Source organism: Glossina fuscipes, unplaced genomic scaffold (genome assembly GCF_014805625.2).
Source record: "Glossina fuscipes isolate IAEA_lab_2018 unplaced genomic scaffold, Yale_Gfus_2 3, whole genome shotgun sequence".
Lineage (NCBI taxonomy): Eukaryota > Metazoa > Arthropoda > Insecta > Diptera > Glossinidae > Glossina > Glossina fuscipes.
This window is the reverse complement of record NW_023998417.1, coordinates 12,346,229-12,366,363: the sequence shown is the minus strand read 5'-3', so window position 1 is coordinate 12,366,363 and position 20,135 is coordinate 12,346,229. Positions and strand designations below refer to the sequence as shown.

Genomic DNA, 20,135 nt, shown 5'->3' with positions numbered 1-20,135 from the left:
CTAGTTAAGTTAGCCTAATTTAGTCGTAACTAGTGAATTGTATTATTATGCTAAGTTAGCATTACAATTATTACTTATATAAGATACTGACCATACCTCAGTGATGGTCAGAACCAAATTCGTAATAAAGACTTAAAGACTATTAAATTTGAGTGTTTTCACTACACTAATGTAGTAGGTAACGGTAAACTCTCATCTTAGAATCAATGTCCATCTTAGCTGCTACCGGGAGGAGCAGCTTTTCCTGATTTCCTGATTAAAAAAATTATTAACTCATGGATACTCACTCCAAAATCTGTAGGGAATAAAACCGATTTTTTTAATTGTGATAATGATGATCAGCGCACTTACGCTCGATCTTCTATTTAATAATAAAATGATTTTATTTCTGACTGATGATTTTTTTTTCGTTTATAAAATCAAATTATTTGTACACTAAGTTCCAATGTGACTTAAGTCGTAGACGCTACATTTTGCCCATTTTTGTTTTGAAGTCACTTTTATTACATATTTTATAATAAACTATAACATGATCTGCAAGTAATAATTGTTTTTCAAAAAATATTTTTTTTTTTTTTTCATTTTTCTTTTAAAAATACATATAAAACATTTTTTCTAATTTTATAAAAATTATCTAAAAATTTTACATCACATGACATTTGACGTCAGTAAGACAGACCTTAAGCATAAAGCAGCAAACAAGATTTGAACACAACCGTACTCGCCAGCGAAGTTTATCTTTGTATTTCAGCCTATTTCACTCTGTCCCTTGGTGGTTAACGTACACGTACGCATATATGAATATGTCAAGTTTAAGTGCTAACCGAAACTCACTATATCCGGTGGTCACTCGTTGTTGCTTTAACAAGGAGAAAGTTCTTAAATATTCTACTGATTCCTTCTGTTCTCTTATTCAAGTGAGCAGAAGACTATATATAGTTAAAGATTTTCAATTGAATTTTTTTAATTGTTTCATTGAGGCAATTTTGGTTTAAAATCCTATAATGTATTTGGGTTGATTTTCATGTTAAAATGGGTCCATGGCAACCGTTATTTATACGATATTCAGCATAAACTAAGCCTGTGTTATGCCAATGATAGAAAGCGGCCAGAATGAACAAATGCCACCAGTTATGTGAATGACCGAAAAAGTCCACTTTACCGGTCAGCCATCGTTCGGGAATCTTGGCAGCATATATCACAAAAGCTATAAAACATAAGGCATACATGATGATGACACGAGGTACCATAAGCTAAAAGAAGAGAATGATATGCCAAAGAATATTGAAAATCACTTGTATTGGATATACTTACCCTTACTAATTCGTTTTCCAATCCACCCATCATAATAGTCCAATGCAAGAACGGTATAACGCCATAGGCGGCCCAAATGAAGAGAACCGCAATTTTGGCATTTAAGGAAACATTCAGTTTAGGAATTTGTGCCGCCATAGCCAAGCAAAACATCGCCAAAACAATCACAGAGTAAACTAATCTAAGAGTCTACGGGATAAGTGATATTATCTTTGCCGATTAAGGAAAATTACACACAAACAGATATGTCGCACTTACCGTAAAACACCAGAAAGCATAGTACATGCTGCTTATGTAAATCGCCACCAAAGAGAGCGAAATGCCCAAATAGTCGACCGATAAAAATAATTCATAATGTTCTTCCGATTTACAAGAAAATATATGATATATAGATGACAACAACATGCATAGGCAAAAGCAGATCAGTAAACAAACCACGAGAATTTGATCGCTTAGTTCGGTGTGGAGTTTCATAAGCTGAATATCGAATATTGTTAGACCGATAAACAATAGACAGCCAACCAAATGACTCCATATGTTAATCTGGATGCAAACGAAAAGAAGAATTATTGCAAAAGTGATTGTATAGCGGGAATATTGAAAAGTAATTTAATACCGTTTCATTTGTCCACCAAAACATACTTTGAAGGCATAATTTGGTCGAGAGGAATGTACGATAACCGCTTCTTATGTAGGGATTAAATTTTAAATGATCTGGTGCCTGAGAACGATATTACAATTTTTATGCAATTATTTTCAAATGAATTATGTTTGTTGATTTTATACGTAACATAAAAACAACAACAAAATTGGCAACAATGCGTTAAAATCTTATAAATAATTTGTGTACCTTTTTGTATTTTTAAATAATTAGACAAAAGGAAAAAAGAAGAAAAAAAAAAAACAATTGACAATGATAAACAAAAAACATATAAATAAGTTGATTTAATGCAAAGTCCATCGAACATTTTCTTAAGGGTGCTCTGCATCTTATTCTGATCTTTGACCATAAAATTAAACGCAAAAGCTAAAGTCAAATTTCGCGAATGCACAAATTAAATGAGGCATATGGCAATTGAGAATTACGGTAGCTAGACTCGGGCATAATTCTCTATATATGTCAGATGTCTGCTTATTGTGATGTATGTTATGTTGTATGAAATTGTCATAACGAGAGCGAGTGAATCTAAATTTTTCAACGAGATGCGTAGCTAAATTTATTAGTGTGTATGCGAAGCCTTGGCCTTTTATTTCAACCAAATTTGTGGTCGTGGGCATCGCTAGGAGAGATCAACACAGATTGCGCGTAAAAGAAAAAGCCCGAAAAACCCGAACTCATCTGACGAATGGGCCTTCTTTATAGAATCTCCAATTACTATTTGTGCGTAGCGCTCCAAAAGGAAGGTTAAATCTAGTATTTTTCATTCCTTTCCCCATGTTTGTTCGCATTGGACCAAAGACCAAAACATGGCAAAGCGCATGTATGTAGACACAGCCTTTATGAGGCGGATCGGTTCAGCATCATTATCGGAGCCGCTTTAAACTTATTTTCTTGTCTATGTGTTCGACATAATGATGTGTTTGAACGAACCCAAGACTAACTCTATTGGAAATAAATTGAATCGGACCAGTTTTGCAATCACTTGCAACAAAGTTGTACAAATATTATATGCCTGTACTTTTTCATGAAGCGCACTATTACGAGAGATGAGACCCGGAAACAATCGCGCAATCAAGCGAATGCCATGCAAAAGTTAAGGCAGGACCGAAAAAATCGCGCCAAAGTCGCACAAAAATCAAGGAGATGTTAACCGTTTTCTTCAATTATCGTGCTGCTGCGCACTGTGCATTCCTTCCGCCCGGCAAAACTGTTAACAAGGAGTACTATTTGAACGTGGGGATTACTTTGAAGGCGTTTTTAATTGGTCTCACTTTTTGACACGGTAGTGCACTTGCGAAAATCTCCCGATATCGTTAAGCGATGCCATATTGAATTGATGTGAACACTTCGGATCGGATGGGCGAATCAAAGAAACTTCTTGTAAATCCTTATAGTCACGAGGTATACAAAACGAAAAAACACACGAAAACAATAACAAAAATGCGATGCTAGCTGTAGCTAACTAATAATGAATGTTACTATTGCCGTCTTTTCATAATATTTCTTACACGCGCGCATGTGTGTTCATACATGTGTTTGCATATTTAAAGTTTTTTATTTACATTTGGACAGCAACCAAAAAAGCAGAAAAAAATGAATGTTAATTAATACACATTAACCTTGAATTAGGTTTTACTACAACAACAAAATTTATTCATGTTTGTGGTTTATTTGATTTTTATTTATGCATATGATTACTTAAAAGAAAGAGAGAAAAAAAAATGATAATAATAGGGAATCTAAGGTTTTCTGCGACTCACTCATTCCATTTCAACGAAAGGCATTGTAACGTAACACTTAGCAATAGCGACGAAAAACCTTGTAAAATATTGTTTCCAAAATTTATGCGCCTGCTTTTCGTCGATGCTTCAGCAGGTGACTTACGAAAGGAGCTAAAGAGTTTTCAAATTTTCATGGCCGTCGGGTCTCAAAACTGGCAATTTTCTAGACCAGCTTGAAGCTTTTCGCAATCGCGTGAATGCTGCATTTAAAGAGAAGAAGACTAACTACATTCCCTCTCACTCTTCCCTAATCGAAGAGAATAAATATTTGTTTGCACTAATTTTTAAAGTCATCATACGAAGGGCTATAAATTAAATCTATGCAGCCGGTCCCTAGAAAATCGCAATTTTTAGTTTAGCATGATTTTCCTTATGATTAGAATGAAAGTAATAAGGGGGATACCTTTTCTCTTTACTTTTATCTGAAGGAGGGGTGGATAATGTTTGTCTTCAACAATGTTAACAAGGTCGCGGTAGTGAAGGCAAATACAATCCATTTAAAGCATTGCTATGTGCGAGCAAATTCAATTTTTTTGGGCCAGCGGTTGCCCATGCCTGATCGAAAGGGGCTTGTCGACAAAAGCCAAGACCAACATTGCGGAGCTTAGTAATTAGAAAGGGTGAGATCATAAAGGTGCTCTGACTGCAACTTTCTCCATCCATTTTGGTCATTTAGCGAAGGCAAATGGCTCTGGGCCGTTTCCCTATCCCCAAGAATTCAGAATACTTTGTGCTTTCATTTTTTTTATTGTTTTTTAAATTCATTCACGAGATGCTTTTAGATGTGTAAGACCTTCACAAACAATGAATTAAACCTAGTTGCAAATCAGGCCTTTCGTGAGGCAAAATTTTGAACTCAACGTGATTTTTTTCATTTGGTCAGCCACTTAGAAGATGCCCCCGCGTGTGCTGGTACGATAATGGTCGGGAAGTTCTATAAGTAGAAACAGATGAGTAGTTACAAGTGAAAATGCCAGGATCGATGGGAAAGACTACAGCTGGTAGGTGGTTCCAAAGGCGGGCAAAGCGTTTAAAGAATAACGAGTTGCGGTAGTGCGGTAGTTGGGCGGTATTCACGGAAAACCAGGACGGTTTGGTGGTCATGCCGAGAAAACCGTATCATCCTGTTAAAGGATTTAATTGTTGGACAAATTTCTTTTACGTCTGTAGAACACTTGACCGAGATGCGCTTCTACGCGCATACTGCGAGGTCCACCTGAAGCTAACGCTCGATGGTGTTGGGAGTTTTGAGCACATATTCGTTGCCCATGAGCATGTGAGCCTCTCGTTATATGCGGTAGAGAGTCTCCAAGCAAGATTTTAAGGCTCACACCCACTCATGCGATATCGGCTGCAGTGAAGTGGATAGCGCTAGCACAGCAAAAACAAAGGGAAGATTAAAATTTCGATTGAAAACGCGGGACCGTACTTATCAACTACAGAATTGCCATACATCAGGAATATCGGTCGTGTTAGCCATTGTTTCTGTCGAGGTACGATTGAATCTCGGAAATAGGCAAACGATTTGTTCGCCCGATACGTTAAGAATCTCTGACTTACATAATTAATTTATTTTATTATGAATTTTGTTTTCATGCTTTTCCGAAGTTATTTTTTTTTTTGCATAATAAATAGCAAACATCTCGTCTTGTTGTTTTTGTTTACAATTCTAATCAAAATATTTAAAAGACGCATTGTTTTTTTTTTTTTTTTGCTTCCAATTTCAAATTTCAAGACTAATAATAAAGTTCGATAAACGAAATGAAATGACATTTAAATTGTAACCGACACCAAATTAAATGAGGTGAAGATCATTTTGCGTGTACGTATGTATGTGTGTGAACGTGTCTGCGCTTTTAAAACAAATCAATGAGGTTTCATTTTTGGTTTCTGTTTTAATTGAAATTATTTCTTGAACAATTGACAAAGTGCCATAATGCAAACCCATATAGACAAACATAGATAGATATACACGCGCACTGCGTACATATATATGCGAGTATTAAAGAAGCATGTTTTCGTTAGACTTTCGATTGAATTGATTATTAAATCTTTTTCCATCACAAAGTCTAATAAGAAAAATAAATAAAAAACTGAAAGAAATGTTTTGCTAATGAATGCTATAAGCAATTCAAACCAATCACGTGCTTATAGTAATAAACGTTTATAACAATTATTTTCATTTTCCTTTTTTAAAAAATATCTCCTCTTATGCATGGTACTTACATCTTCGAAATTTAATAACATTTTGCATTTATTATATTTATGATAATCATCAGCAGAATTTTTTGATTTCAACGACGATAAACAACATTTTTGATAAGTGCTTTGATTATTGCTCGCTGCAAAGTCCGCTGTTAAACCGTGACCCAATATATTTGGTTCTTCATTATCCGGAAACTGATGCTGATCTGCAACTGAACCAAGTCGTAAGCTTTCAGTCTGGAAATAATGCATAAAATAAATCAATTAATGAATTTCTGCTCAATGCATAAATTTATTAAGAACAATTTTTTGCACTCAGTATAAATAATGCAATGAAAAAACAAGGAAACTACTCCATAAAAGAAATAACAATTTTTTTTTATTAATAATTGACTGACATTAATTTGCTTAAAAGAATCTTTTATTGTCTGTAAAATATAAGAAGAAACTTATAACGCATTTCGAACGCTTGCTCGAACAACATATAGCTCATGTTAATTCATAAGATCCATTGTATGGCGCGGCATTTTTCATCAACTCAAAACCATATTAAGACCCAAGACTATGAAAAGAAATCTTCTCACACAACTACACTAACACTGGTGGTGGTGTGGAAGAGCTCTGATATTCCAGCTCGTTTATCAAAGAACGATGCATTTAGCTTAGGCTGAATCTTGTTAATTAATTGCACACCGATCTGGTGCCGATCCACTAAAAACAGAATTCTCTAGTTCATGTTTTAAAGCCGTGAAGTATTTTTCAAATTCATATCTGCTGTAGCGTGCTACCGTCGCAAGCACTTATGATCAATTTTCAATATAAATATTTCCTAGAGAGGGCATGGGTTACTAACGAAAAGTCATGAATAATGAGTGGAAGTCATAGGTGACTAATTAAAATACGCATCCTCCTCTTTTTCTTTCTGTTTCATGGCGATTTTCCAAGGTTGATGGATACGCTGTTGGGTGTGCCAAGCAATTCTGGGTACTTTTTGATAAAATTAATCGAAAATGTGCTAGAGATTCTATCGCGACACCGACGATTTGAGTGCCTCTGGTCATCACTCATAAGTGTGCGTATGTTAATGAATTCGCATTGAAGACAGGGGAGGACCTATATAAATATTTTCCAAATTTCTACCTACAGAAAGCATTCATATGACAGTAAAGCAATCGATTTCAGTTATCTTTCTAGCAATTCGAATAACTTACGACAAACAGACCTTGTAGAATGAAAACCTAACGTATGTTTCCGATTATAAGTGCAAAATTGAAAAGAATTTTCATTTAGCTAAACATGTGCCTTTTTCGAACGCATAAAGAAGAGAGATCCCTTACACATTTTCAATTTCTCAAGGGCAATTGAGTGGAAATTTTATATATTACTTTGTTTATTAGACACACACGTTTTCTATGATATCATTGAAAATGCTCTTCCGTGCACCTGTTGCTGCAATCTACAGCAAGGAAGAGATTCTTAAACTTTGCTTTCAAGTATTTAGCCAAATCTCTCAAGGGAGCAGCAATCGCTAATCTTTCAGGCGTCGCGAACTTCATGGCGAATTTAAAAGATTATACGAATTTTTTCAAAACATGAAACACGAAAATCAATTAGATATTTCGAAAGCCTTTAAAAGGTGCCCATGGTGTTCTTTTTCAGTGCACAACTAAAGACTTGTCGCGGAGCTCCCCTTCCCAGCGAAGAAGTGGAATATAGCACACAGGTGTAGCATACAAACAGAAACCCAGAACAAGGAAAAAAAACACATATCGTGAAACGATAAAAGCAAGCTGAAGGTCTTGCAGCCGGAGAACAAAATCTCTCTTAGGTCTTTTCTCCGTGACGCATTAAGCTCACATCGAGCTGTATTCCATGGTTCGCAGCCGTGCAGCGCAAGTGATTCCACACAGCGGTTAAACACATTAATTCCAGGATTTCCACACCAAGTTAAATGGGCCGCAGGTTTGTCGAGCCTTGGTTATACGGCACGCAACGTTCTCTTTCGACCAGCAGCCAGATAGGACTTTATCTTTAATCCGTTATTGCTGCAGTGTGAATCCTCGCTTATTTCTTGTGTCTTGTGTGCGTGTGTGTGTGTAGGTATGTTTATCTGGGTACCTAAAAATAGCTGCTTCGACTTGACTTTAATTTCTTTCAGCTTGGATTGCATATCGTCGAATTTATGAGACAGGAAGCATATATATATATATTGTCTGCGTAACTTAAGGCTTCTAGACGGCCGTCTAAGCGCGAGGTGATGTCTTCAGGCATTAATATTGATTTCGTCACGATGCTGTCGATGGTCATGTTGAATAGAAATAAGAGAAGATAGCGGATAATCCTGAGGGGCAAAACTTATTGGGCTGGCGATTGTGTCTTCGGGCAGGAAGCGATACTTGGCATTGTCATAAAAGCTTTAATAAGGAATATAAGCCTTTCTGCACCGAAGTGCATTCCCGATTGTGGAATAGTGAAGCCTGTTGATGTGGTCGATTTGTTGGGACGAAGGGTGTCTTTTTCGTTACGTCCAATTCTTTCCTTCAGGACAGATCCCCTTCCTTTGAAAGTGTAATGCCAACTGGTCTACCTCAAACGAGGCTTTCAAATGATTAAAATTCTCTTAATTGAAAAACTTTTATTATTTTTAATGAAAAAGTTTTTTTGCGCAAATGTTAAGATATCTTCATGCAATTGTATTAGTGGACAGCGAGGCATATGGGCATAGCGTATGAGGAGAACATACGAAGGCATTGAAATAAATCGTTAAATTAGTTATTATAGTAAATATTAGAAAATTTATCGGGTTATTGCACCCGAATGCGAAGAAGCTTTCAGTAATTTACAACAAATTCAGTTGACTTTGAATGGCACATGGACGCGATTGTATAACAATAGTTCTTAAGAATATAAGTGAGAAAATAGAAAAAACATTTCAGGGACTGTTTGTCGCCTCTCACGTCACGGCCGCTGAACAAACATTATTTCACTTTATTAATAATTGCTTTTAAACAAATATTTATTAATAAATTTAAGTAAAAATCGAACAAACTACAAATAAAAATAAATGCGTTTTTTTTTTTTTTTTCAACTTTAACTTGTTTATCACTTATGTGTTTAGAGTACCGATTACACGTAATTATGGGTAAACAACGTAACATGTATTGGATGTCCGTTGTTAATTGATTAATTGATTTTTTATGTAATTTTTACATATATTTACATAATTTGATAATTGTTAGGATTTTTTGATTTATTTACCATTTTTTTATTTTGTTTTTCAAAGTTTTCTGTGATTTTTTCTTTTGTGGTTGCGGTCACGGTAACTAAGGTTGTTGTTGTTGTTGTTGTTGTATCCATTTTTTTTCTATTACTATTAACGTTATTTGCTTTATGCAATTATTGAAATAATGAAAATTATTTTTATATTAAAAATAAATTCAAATTCGTATTAAAATATCCGCACTGTACACACACAACGATTGCTTGATGAACTTCAACTGATTGCTGAGCAATCTATACACGGCTTTGATAACACCGAGAAAATTCGCATGAAATCAAAGTCTCGCTATGTTGTCAACAGCGACAACAACAACAATGTGTATGTGTATGCGTTTTAATTAAATTCAAGACTTTGTAAAATGTTATTTTTGGCGATTTGTGCACGCCGTCGATAATATCATAAATAAATAAATATTTTCAAAAATTTGATTTTGTTTATTGTTGTTTTGTTGCTTTGTTGTTTTCTTGTTTTATCTCAGTTGCTTAACTTTACAAGCTTTTCGTTTAAGCGTTTTATTTATATTGTTATTATGTTATTATGTATGCATATAATTATAAATAATTCACTGCGTGTATAAGAATAAATGAAAAAGTTCAACATGAAAACAAACGTACTTTCAAGAGTCAAACAATGCAACCGTTCAATATTAACCTCCACTAGCTGCACGACTAACTAAGTTACTGTTCTTCTGATTCGAATACGAAAAATGTAATAAATTCCCTAAAAAATTAAATAATTTCCACCAAAAAAAAAAAAAAACGAGAGCATGAGAGAGAGAGAATGAATTGAATGTTTATATGAACATCACTAGCTCGACTAGTCCGTCATCTAAGATTTAATGAATTTCTTTCAATTCAGCGATAAATATTTCTAAATATACCGTCATAAATGAAAAGTAATTAAATCTTTTTTTGTTTTTTTTTATTAGCATTCGCCAAAAATTAAGCAATATTCGACCAGTGGCGATCTCTTTGATATCAATCAGTTTTTTTTTTTGCTTTGAAGGAAACTTTACTTTGTTTGTAGTAATTCTTTTAACGTCTGCTACCGGTATTTACTGCTATTAAGGTATTACTTATTTTATCGAACACGGCATTTAACGCGAGTATGGCGAAACGTTATTAGCAGAACAGGTAACATGTCTAAGAGAGCGACAAGTAGTACAAAGTCAGCGACTTCGCATCTTTGACGCTCTTCACCTCACGCCTATACATGCGAACGGAAGATGTTTTTCTTTAACCCTGCCTGCGCTTACGTATCTTACCATTGTGGGCATTACTTTTGTTTAACAGAAAGTCATATTTGTAATCGCCTAGTCAAACTCAGATAGTTTTGGGTAAGGGGCCTCACTTTTCGGCAACGGAATAATATTAAATTATATTTACATAGTCAAAAGGTCAGACGGTCGGAGGTTGCAATGGATGCACACACGTTTCACTGCACAACTACTTAGCGTGGCAGCAATGGAGATAGATGGACCATTGAAACTTTCTACGGTCCCCTCCGCATTTTTCCCATTAAGCTCGTTGTCAGCATTAAATTCAGTTTGATATTCATCACGTCTTGATATCCTATACAGCAAGAACTGCACAAAGTGTGGTCTCAATCAGTCCATTAAAAAAGTAATACATTTAAAGAAGTTTAGATTTTGCCCTGGCATTAATCGATAATCTGTTTTCATTAGTTAGTTGATCGATCATTCTTCGCTCCCCGACTTTGATAGGTTTTTAGTTCATTGACATTTTTTACGTCTTTTGTAGGTTATGCGTCTTTCGTAAAGTCATTAGCTAACCTAAGCTGAATCCATTCGTGTATTTTCATTATTTCTGATGAGTTTCATAGAATCATCTCTTTTTGGAAATTATTTTCGGAGCTTTTTGTTTAAAGCGTGCTACACACGTGGACTTGTAGACACGATTTTTTTATCAATATTTTATTTAATGATTCCACGATCATCTTTAAAGTTTCTTTACCATTAATATGGATTTGTTTTTATTCAAGCGAAGCCTTTGAAAGCACTTATCAACACTTTTGCAAGAGACTTTTTCTTCATCATACGCTTTTCGCAAGCATGTTTTTTTCTCTCACACATTTGCCACTTTCGAATAAGCTGCCTATCTCAGCACATACTTTGTATTTAATCTCTACAGAATCACTTCAAAATCGTCTAAACAGCACTCCTGCTCTAGTTCAGTATAGTTCGAAATTCGATAGTAATTATTGAAGGCATTTCACAGATGTTTCACCTTCTTTACAATGCACGTCACTGATCAATTTTCTCAAATGGAATGAAATGCAAATGAAAGCATACATAAGAGCACTCGCTGCGCAGCGGCTTATCTCTTACCTTATTTTCACCATCGCTATCTCTGTTACGTTTATAAAATGTTGTTGTAGTTGTGGTTGTTGTTGTTGCTGTTGCTGTCCTTTGAGGTGCTGCTCTCATCATTAACTGACCGCTATAGTCGGTAATAAATTGTGAATTTATCATCTTATCATATTGACTCATTTTATTATATCATCAACACCGATCTTAGAGAAGTGATCCTGTAAACATTTTAGAAAGCAAATAGTGTTTTCCTTAAATTTACATATATTCACAACAATTTTAAGTGCATATTAAAAAGAAAACAAAGAACAGAGAATAAGGGGTAAATAAATAAATATCATAAGTAAAATTTGTTTAAATATTGTATGTAAACAATTATTGCTGTTGTTTTTGCAAGGAATTGAAAATTGAGAATTCGAAAGCAAAACAGTTTGACATTGACACCTTTATAGGCAAATGAATTTGCACTTCGCTAGAGTACACAACAAATGTAAACATTAACCAATAAAAAAATTAGAAAATAAATACAGCTTTGGTCGCATTGCAGATACCCCCCATCGTTTGAGATAAATATTGAAGAAGTTCACTTTGCCTCATATTTACTGTCATCGGAAGTGAAGAGAGATGGTTCAAGACCATTTTTTATAAAAATATTCATTCGATTCCAATATTAATTTAGGTAAAGTAGGTAAAAATCGCGAGTGACCAAGTCGGTCTTCGCGGATACGAATCTCAATGCAGCAGAGTTGTATTTGATCGCAATTTTAAAAAAGAAAGCAATAGATTAGCTACCTTCTTGATTCACATTTAGGGGGCAGGAATTTTCTTAATCCATTTCTAGAACATGAATAGTTAAATACGAACATATATATGCCCAATTAACGTTTAAAGTCTAGGAATTTGCTTATTCCACTATGTGCGTGTGTGAGTAGGTGTGTTATTAATCAGCATAGTATTACGAGCGGATTTATCAACATGATTGCTCCTATTCTTCCCGGGATTACTCGTCAACTTTCAAAGCTTCCTAAAGATTCGAAAATTGAAGACCAAAGATGAAAAGAAACGCGTACCTTGCCAGTAAATAAACCTATATGAGGCGCCGTATCGAAGTGACAAACATTTCAATCCATTTATTGGAAGAACTTACCCGAAGTCATGCCTGCCCGCAATCGATTCAAAGTTATGTATAACGTTCTTACTCGTTGTGGATTGTTGTAATCTGTTTAGGTCTTTTGATGATCAAATCACTTCGTTATTTACATTTCTTCTTCTTATTTAGAGATTAACTGGGATATAGGAAGTAACCTTAGCAATATCACTCTGCTACTACTCTTACTTACTTATTTTGCAAAGCAACAAGCAGATCTAACTCGAGTTACTTTGCCCAAGAATATGCATACTTAACGACAGTGCAAATATACGAATTTAAAGAGTAGCGTGACTCTATCAGAGAAAAGACTTATGATCAAACTCTTTGTATTTTTTCTTCAAAGACTGACAAAGCAACCTAATTCATCCTAAATTTAAGTTTATGAAAATTAAACTTTTTTGTACGCATGCAGTAACCGTCTCAACGGATTTAAAAATAAAAATAAATAAATAATTTTTTTTTGCGCTTTTTTTTTTTTTTAACAATAAACGCAATGCACGAAAACTCAACAAAAACATTTTAAAATTATTCGTATTATGATAAAGATGAGATAAACTAATGTATAAAAATAAAAAGAATAGAAATGGAAATACAACAACAAAGTTATTAACGAAATGTTGTTTTCTTTTCTTCTTTTTTTTTTATTGTTTTTGTTTTTTAAATAAGTGCACAGTAACACGAGTACGACAAAGTGTTTTAAACGGAATTGAATGCACTTCACAGCTTAAACTCAAGCTGGGAAATAAATAAATCGGTCGAATCCAGAAAGTCTCTAAGCTTTCTTTTCCTTTTGTTGAACATCAGCTTTAAAATGTAAAGTCAATAGCTTATTATTGTTCCTTCGTTAATGACAATGGATCTTTACAGATAATTGCTTATTCTTTGTTCTATTGGTTCTCTCTTCTGTTCTATATACATACATGTGAGGGCGAAAGATAAATAAAAAATATTCTTGAGAATAGGCAGAGAAATGGAGAAAGCACTTTTGAAACTGAAGTAATGTTTAATGTACTCGTAAAAGTGATTTGTAAAGCAAGGCCGTCACCTCGTTTCATTGAAAAGGTGGTCGAAAAATTTCAGCGACCCGCATGTAACAAAGGGCCTCCAGTGCAGTTGAAAATGCATCTATTATTTGGTCTACCAATCACCATACTTTTTGTCTCCTGTTCAATCGTTCACCATAGCGTTAAAGGTACCCTTCACTTTGGAAGCGCTGTTAATGATCGATGTGTTATATACTCGACCTAATATCTCCTTTTTACCGTCTTCGCTATTGATACTAGACGAAGTGAAAGCCCTTCTTTCAAAAGACTGTAGTGTCTAATAATCGAGCTATCGCCTAAAAAAGTTTATTTTAATCGAATCAAAGGCCAAACAAATTAGTAAATCTGGCTTGAAGTACATAACTAACGGGATAACTAACTGGGAAGTATCTACTGAAGGTCTATGTTACATATTTAAATCGATTGGATGTTTGTTTGCAGCTTTAAAAATCCGCAAGAGTGACATGAAAGAAAAGCAAAGTTGAAATAATTAACATTTATTTCCCAACGATGAGAAAACGTGCTTAGTTTCTTCGCAATCCTGTTGAATTCAGTTAGATCCGGATTTTTTTATTAGAAATTTTTTCCATTTCAATTGACGCAGATGCTGTTTTTTAATTTACACGGAACACTACAAACGATACTTTGCATAGAATGACAAGCGAAATGATGGACCGCACAGCTGTGATAGAGAGAGAGAGAGAGAGAGAGAGAGAGAGAGGGAGAGGATACAGTGCGGTATGCAAACCAACTGATAAAAGTAGTGATGGAGAATGTTGTCTCGGAACGAATTGTCGACACCTGTCATCAAATGGACAGCATTTATCACTGTGCAACAATTTTTGATGGGAAATATAGATAAAAACTTTCCCAAATTTTTTGCGGGCTTTTTTTCATATATGAAATTTTTTTCTAAATTTTGCTTAAAAGCCACAAACAAGAATGTGCAGAGATGGAGTTTTCTCACTACGGAGATTATGCATAGGTTAGGACGTAAGCACGGACAGACATTACATTAATTCCAAATTTCGAGTTTCGACGAAAATTTTCACATATATTTCCAAGTGTTACTAGTGTGGAATAACTCAGTTAATATACCTTCCTCTTGTTTCATTGCAAGGTATAAAAAATTGAATGAAAGCCAAAAATAAACAAAATTGAGAATAAAATGAAAACTTAGCAGCGATTAAATTGAGAACAATCGTAATTAATTTGAGAAGGAGAAGAAAGCGATTTAATGATTGATTAGGCAATAATCCACGTGTACATAAATGCACAAATGTTTGCATAATAAATTCAGTTTTCTTTTTTCTTCTTTTTTTCTTTTTTTTTTTTTTTTTGATACATTTTTCACACTTACTATAATTCGTATTGTATTTTGAGAATTTTGAATTCTCGTTTTCAATTAAATATTAGTTTTAAATTACTTTCGTTATCTATTTATAAACTTAATAAATGTTTGCTTCTTCTCAATTGAATTTCAATTTCGATTTCAATTTTCTAATTTTTCATTTTCATTTTCCTCTTATTTTTTTTTTTTTTTTCTTTTGCAAAATAAATTGCTTTACTACTGCAGCACTTGCTTTGTATTATTAAATTGCACTACAAACTCGTCTCGCACGATTTTTTATGAAGTGAGCATATGCAACGATAGACAACTAATGAACTAACGAAAGAAAAATATGAATTTATTTCAATTATTTAGAATCAGAATCGGAATCGAGACAAAAATCATTCTCGCATTCTCCTCTCTCCTGCTGCTTGTTTTCTTCTTCAATTAGAATCTGTGCATAATTAATACAAACGTGAAAACATGCATATATGCATGCGTTCGGTGCATGCAAATGTATGCGTATCCATCTATAAACAGATTGTTGTTAATTTGTATTTTGAACAAGAAATTGAAATGCAAAAAGAAGTTTTTTTTATGGTCAAAAAATAACAACAATTAGAACACAATTGTATTAAAAATTTCTTTTGTCGCCTAACGGCGAAAAAAAAACATCTTATTATTAAAAAGAGAAAAACGAGAAGAGATTGAAAGATAATAATTTAAAGATAATGTTGAACTACTTTTTCATATAAATAAAACAAAATAAATATTTGTTAATTTGTTTGTAATTAATTGTATGTAGCAGACTCGCTCTTTTAAGTACTCCCTTAAGTCGACAAATTTATATGAAGAAATGGAGAAGATGGAGAAGAAAACACTTTAAATCTTAAGAGAGATACTTTAAGAGAGTACTCTTTCTTTCTTTATTATATCAAAGAGAATGTGTAATGTAATCAAGTGAAATGAATGTAAACAAATGCTATGAATGCATTCGCTTGTTCGGCAAAGCTTCAATAAGTTGCCAACAGCTGCGCCATCTATTGAGTGGTGTTAAACAAACAAACAATTGCTTTGCTTGTGCTTCTCATTAGCTTTGCATCAAAAACATGATATATTTTAAGACGGAATATTCTGGCAACAACAACAACAACAAGATGTGCGACTTCATTTTCATCGAAATCCCTCCTGCTTTTTTTCATTTTCATCGAAATCCCTCCAGCTTTTGTTTAGATTCATAGGAAAAGTTGCAGTTTTTATTTAGATTCACAGAACAATCGTCATAGCTGCTAGCTAACGAATAACCGCCAACGCAATAAACATAGCTTTCTCAGTCATCTCTTTGATGTTGTTAGCAACACAACATTTACTCGCAATAATAATAATGCGATATAAAAATATAAAATACTTCAGAGTTACTAAATAGTCACTTGGTTTAATATTGGAGGTCATGAGAATCATTGCTCAGTAGGGATATGGAATTCGCTATAATTTGACGAAAAAGTTAAACATTTCGAATGTATTATATATTTGTCAGTAAATGTTGTCTTATGCATTATTTGATGTAATATTGGAGGTAGTGTCCTTCAGGTCCAAATGTCCGTATATACGAAAGCTCAAAATAATTTATCGAAAAACTTTAATTGAAATAGTAAACATATCGCTTATCGTTTGCATCGTGATGATACTTCTTCACAGGCGATGCAATAGTTTTCTTTGCTTTAGGCAAAGAAATAATAATAATAAATAATCCTATCAGGATTATTCTATTCTTTTACCTTCTCACCCTACTTTGCTAATATATTTTACAATTCTTCCTCTTGCTCATATATCTTACAATTCTTCCTCTTGCTTATATAGTTTACAATTCTTCCTCTTGTTCATATAATTTATAATTCTTCCTCTTCCTCATATATTTTACAATTCTTCCTACTTTCTCCTACTGAGAAAGATGATGCCTTAGAATTCCTTACGACCTTCGGTGATCACCTCTCTCTCTCTGTACTCTTACATAAAACGTATTATTCGTCGTTATCTCATGGAAAGAAAGGACTTAAATATCCAGTTAAAGCTTGCGTTTTGCTACAAAAAGTCCGTTGACAAGGGGAATGACGAAAAAAGTGAAATAAAAAAATAACTAGATCCGGGTACGTAGAATAGAAATTTCGGAGTAGAGCTGCCATTTCATAATGATTAGTACCTAGTCTTAAGGATAAGAAGGGGGGGGTATGATTTTGCAAAGGAAACTTTAATTTCGTGACATGTATTTCGTATATATGTATTCGTTTAGTTTCGTCCGTCTACCTTTATATTATGAATATGATCAATCAGATAACACATCACTTTCTTTCACAAAAATTACCAGAGTAGAATTAAAATGCTATATATCTCCGCCATATACTCTCCCGCTCGTACGAGTCATCTTGGTAGTACCAATAGAACATATCTTTCAAAAAAACCAAATGTATAACTCGATCTTGAAACTCATTAATTTTTTCCTTTGAACAACTTCATCCTTTGCTACTTCATCCGCAGGGGCGGGTGGATTTTTTCAATGACAACAAAACGGATTAGCCTTTCACTATAATCGCTCTGTGCACAACAAATCTAGCTGCGACTTCTTTCTAGAGATTATCTATAAAATCAACAGATACCCTACTACCCTGGTGAAGGTTTACTAAGTTTCTACTTTGGCTTGCAATTCGCAAACAGGTATGACATCTCATTTAATTGATCAGTGCAAAATGCTATTTGGCTAATGGTGGCGCGTTCATGCGAATCGATGAATAGAAAGCGGAAACCTGGCGTACACATGATTAATGGATTATCGCATACGAGAAATGCATAGCAAAAAATTATTTCAATTACAATCTATGGCGCATTTTATTACAAATATTTGCTAGATCCATCAATCGAGTTTAAGAACGATTTCGATTGACACGCCTACACACACACACAATCAACAAAATTATTTGCAATTTTCATCTACCGATTTATAAACACTAACAAATATATATTGAATATTCCGCATCGAAGCGTAGATGATTTTTGTTTCTTACTTTTTTTTTTTGCTTGCACAGCAAGTTTTATAATATGATTGAAAAAGAGTTTGTAAGAGCATTGAATATATTTAATGTTTATTTTTTAATTGAAAAAAAGAAAAAAGAATTAATCAATAAAAATTAAATTTGTTGTTTTTCTTGTTCTTGTTGAATTTTATTATTTGTTGTTTAGAAAAAAAGAAAAAATGAATAATTTTTATAAATACATATCATTATTTAATAATTTCATAGATTGTAATATAAGAAGGCGCCTATATTTCTATAAAAACGATAAAAACTATTTCTCTTAAGTAAAATAACAAAAAAAAAAAAAAAAAAAAAATTATGTAAATTAAATTCAGAAAAGATGGCAAAGCTTTAAAAATTATACAATCGGAAGCAATTTTCTTTAAACACAAAGTGGATCTCAACTAAACGACAAAAGAGAATTAAATGATGCGTCTACGGTGAAGGACCTTATAAAACACGTTTCCTTAATAATATACGTTTAATAGCATATACAGATATATATTTATACATATATATATATATCCTATGTATGAGATGAGGAGCACGTATATGGTGAAGCGATGCATACAAAAAGAGATAATTTCTTACAGAATTGATGATTTTGGGCAAGAAATTATTACCCTGAAGCATAATTGAGCTATTCAATTATGCTTGTTTTAAGGAGGAGGAGGAAGAAGAAGACGAAAACGAAGACGAAGACGAAGAAGAAAAAGGAGAGCAAAGTCGAAAATATACGACCTCAACCAGAGCTCCACAAAATCAAGTTATAGTACGCTACAGTTGTTGATAGACTACCAGATTTATTCGCAGATCCGGCGAGGGTTGAGGTGTTGTTGAAATTCTTTACTTACTTGCCCCGCCAAAAAATATTTAGATATTTATTCACATATATATTATTTTCAATCTTAAAATATTCCTAAAATCTCTTGACTTTTTATTTTATTGAACGATAAGGTTTCGATTTCTCTTCAAACCTCTTTTTTGACTTTTTGGAGTGAATGAAGTGTGTGCAAACGAGAACCCTAATGTTGCTTGTTAATTGGAGGTAAGAAAAGTGCTTTGTATCCTCTTTCAACTCTCTCAAACGTCTGTTGCCTGCGGTTGTTAGTTCAATCAATTTTTCTGCTGTTCCGGTCTACATATGTGTGAAGAAGAATTATTTATACTTATTTTCCTTTTTTTTTTTTTTGTTTTTGTTTAATTATAAATACAATAATAAGTAAATTGTTATGATGTTTTTGTTTTTGTTTTTGTCTTAATTAGATTTAATTTTATTCTCTTCTCTCTTTAGGTTCATCCGTTTTTTTTTTTTTTTTTTTTTTTTAAACTTTTCCTATTGCGCGTCGTTCTTAGCCCATCTCACGCATGTTTTTAATATGTCTGTAGAGCGGTGTATGCTTTTCGTTTTGTAATTAATTGTTGTTGTAGTTGATAGAGTTTTGCTTTTCATTTTCAATCCTCTTCTTTTTTCTTTTTTTTTCTTCTTTTTTATTGTTTTGCATAACTGAATAAATGTTTGCTGTTTTTTGTGTTTTTTTTTTTTAGATATTTTTTATTATTATTATTATATTATTATTAATATTAATATTTTAAATTTTTCTCCTTCCATATCATCTTGTTTTCCATATTGTGTAGTATTTCTTGTTTTATTTGTATTTGTTTAAAGAGCGTTTGCAATATGTTGTTGGTTGTTGTTGTTGTTGGTTGTTGTTGTTGTTGTTGTTGTTGTTGGTTGTTGTAGTTTGCTATTGTTTATGTTGTTGTTGCTGCAGTTGATGTTTTTAAAATAGTAGCAAAATCCTTCTTCATTACAAAACTTTTCATGCTATTGTTGCTGTTTTTGTTGTTGTTGTTGCTGCTGTCGTATAAATAGTTATAGATGTTAAAACTATTCATTTCTGCTGCGGCGGCGGCGGCGGCGGCGGCAGTTGCTGCATTTACTGCTTTTCCTATTGTTTTTATTGTTGACGA

At 33.5% G+C, this 20,135-nt stretch overlaps 1 protein-coding gene across 2 annotated transcripts; it reads right to left on the bottom strand.

Annotated features, from left to right (window-relative positions):
• Positions 1–731: 731 nt before the first annotated feature.
• Positions 732–15,215, bottom strand: LOC119634442 (progestin and adipoQ receptor family member 3). 2 transcript variants are annotated; one of them, XM_038028631.1, is made up of 7 exons: positions 15,124–15,215; positions 11,589–11,788; positions 5,983–6,198; positions 1,931–2,035; positions 1,573–1,857; positions 1,315–1,503; positions 732–1,253 (listed from the first exon to the last, which is right to left on the bottom strand). In XM_038028631.1, exons 2-7 carry the CDS (start codon positions 11,748–11,750, stop codon positions 1,023–1,025), a joined length of 1,188 nt encoding a protein of 395 aa, XP_037884559.1. In that variant the 5' UTR covers positions 11,751–11,788; positions 15,124–15,215; the 3' UTR covers positions 732–1,022. The 2 variants fall into 2 exon arrangements, with proteins under 2 accessions (XP_037884559.1, XP_037884560.1); XM_038028632.1 differs by lacking the exon at positions 15,124–15,215 and adding an exon at positions 12,718–13,369.
• Between the last annotated feature and the right edge of the window lie 4,920 nt (positions 15,216–20,135).

What these genes read in the sequence shown, in the direction of transcription:
- LOC119634442 (XM_038028631.1), bottom strand. Translation starts at nt 11,750, where the DNA reads ATGAGTCAATATGATAAGATGATAAATTCACAATTTATTACCGACTAT. An exon ending in TGTTATTAAATTTCGAAGAT is followed by an intron (nt 2,036 to 5,982) that starts GTAAGTACCATG and finishes TATCGTTCTCAG; the next exon opens with GCACCAGATCATTTAAAATT. An exon ending in TTTGGTGGACAAATGAAACG is followed by an intron (nt 1,858 to 1,930) that starts GTATTAAATTAC and finishes GTTTGCATCCAG; the next exon opens with ATTAACATATGGAGTCATTT.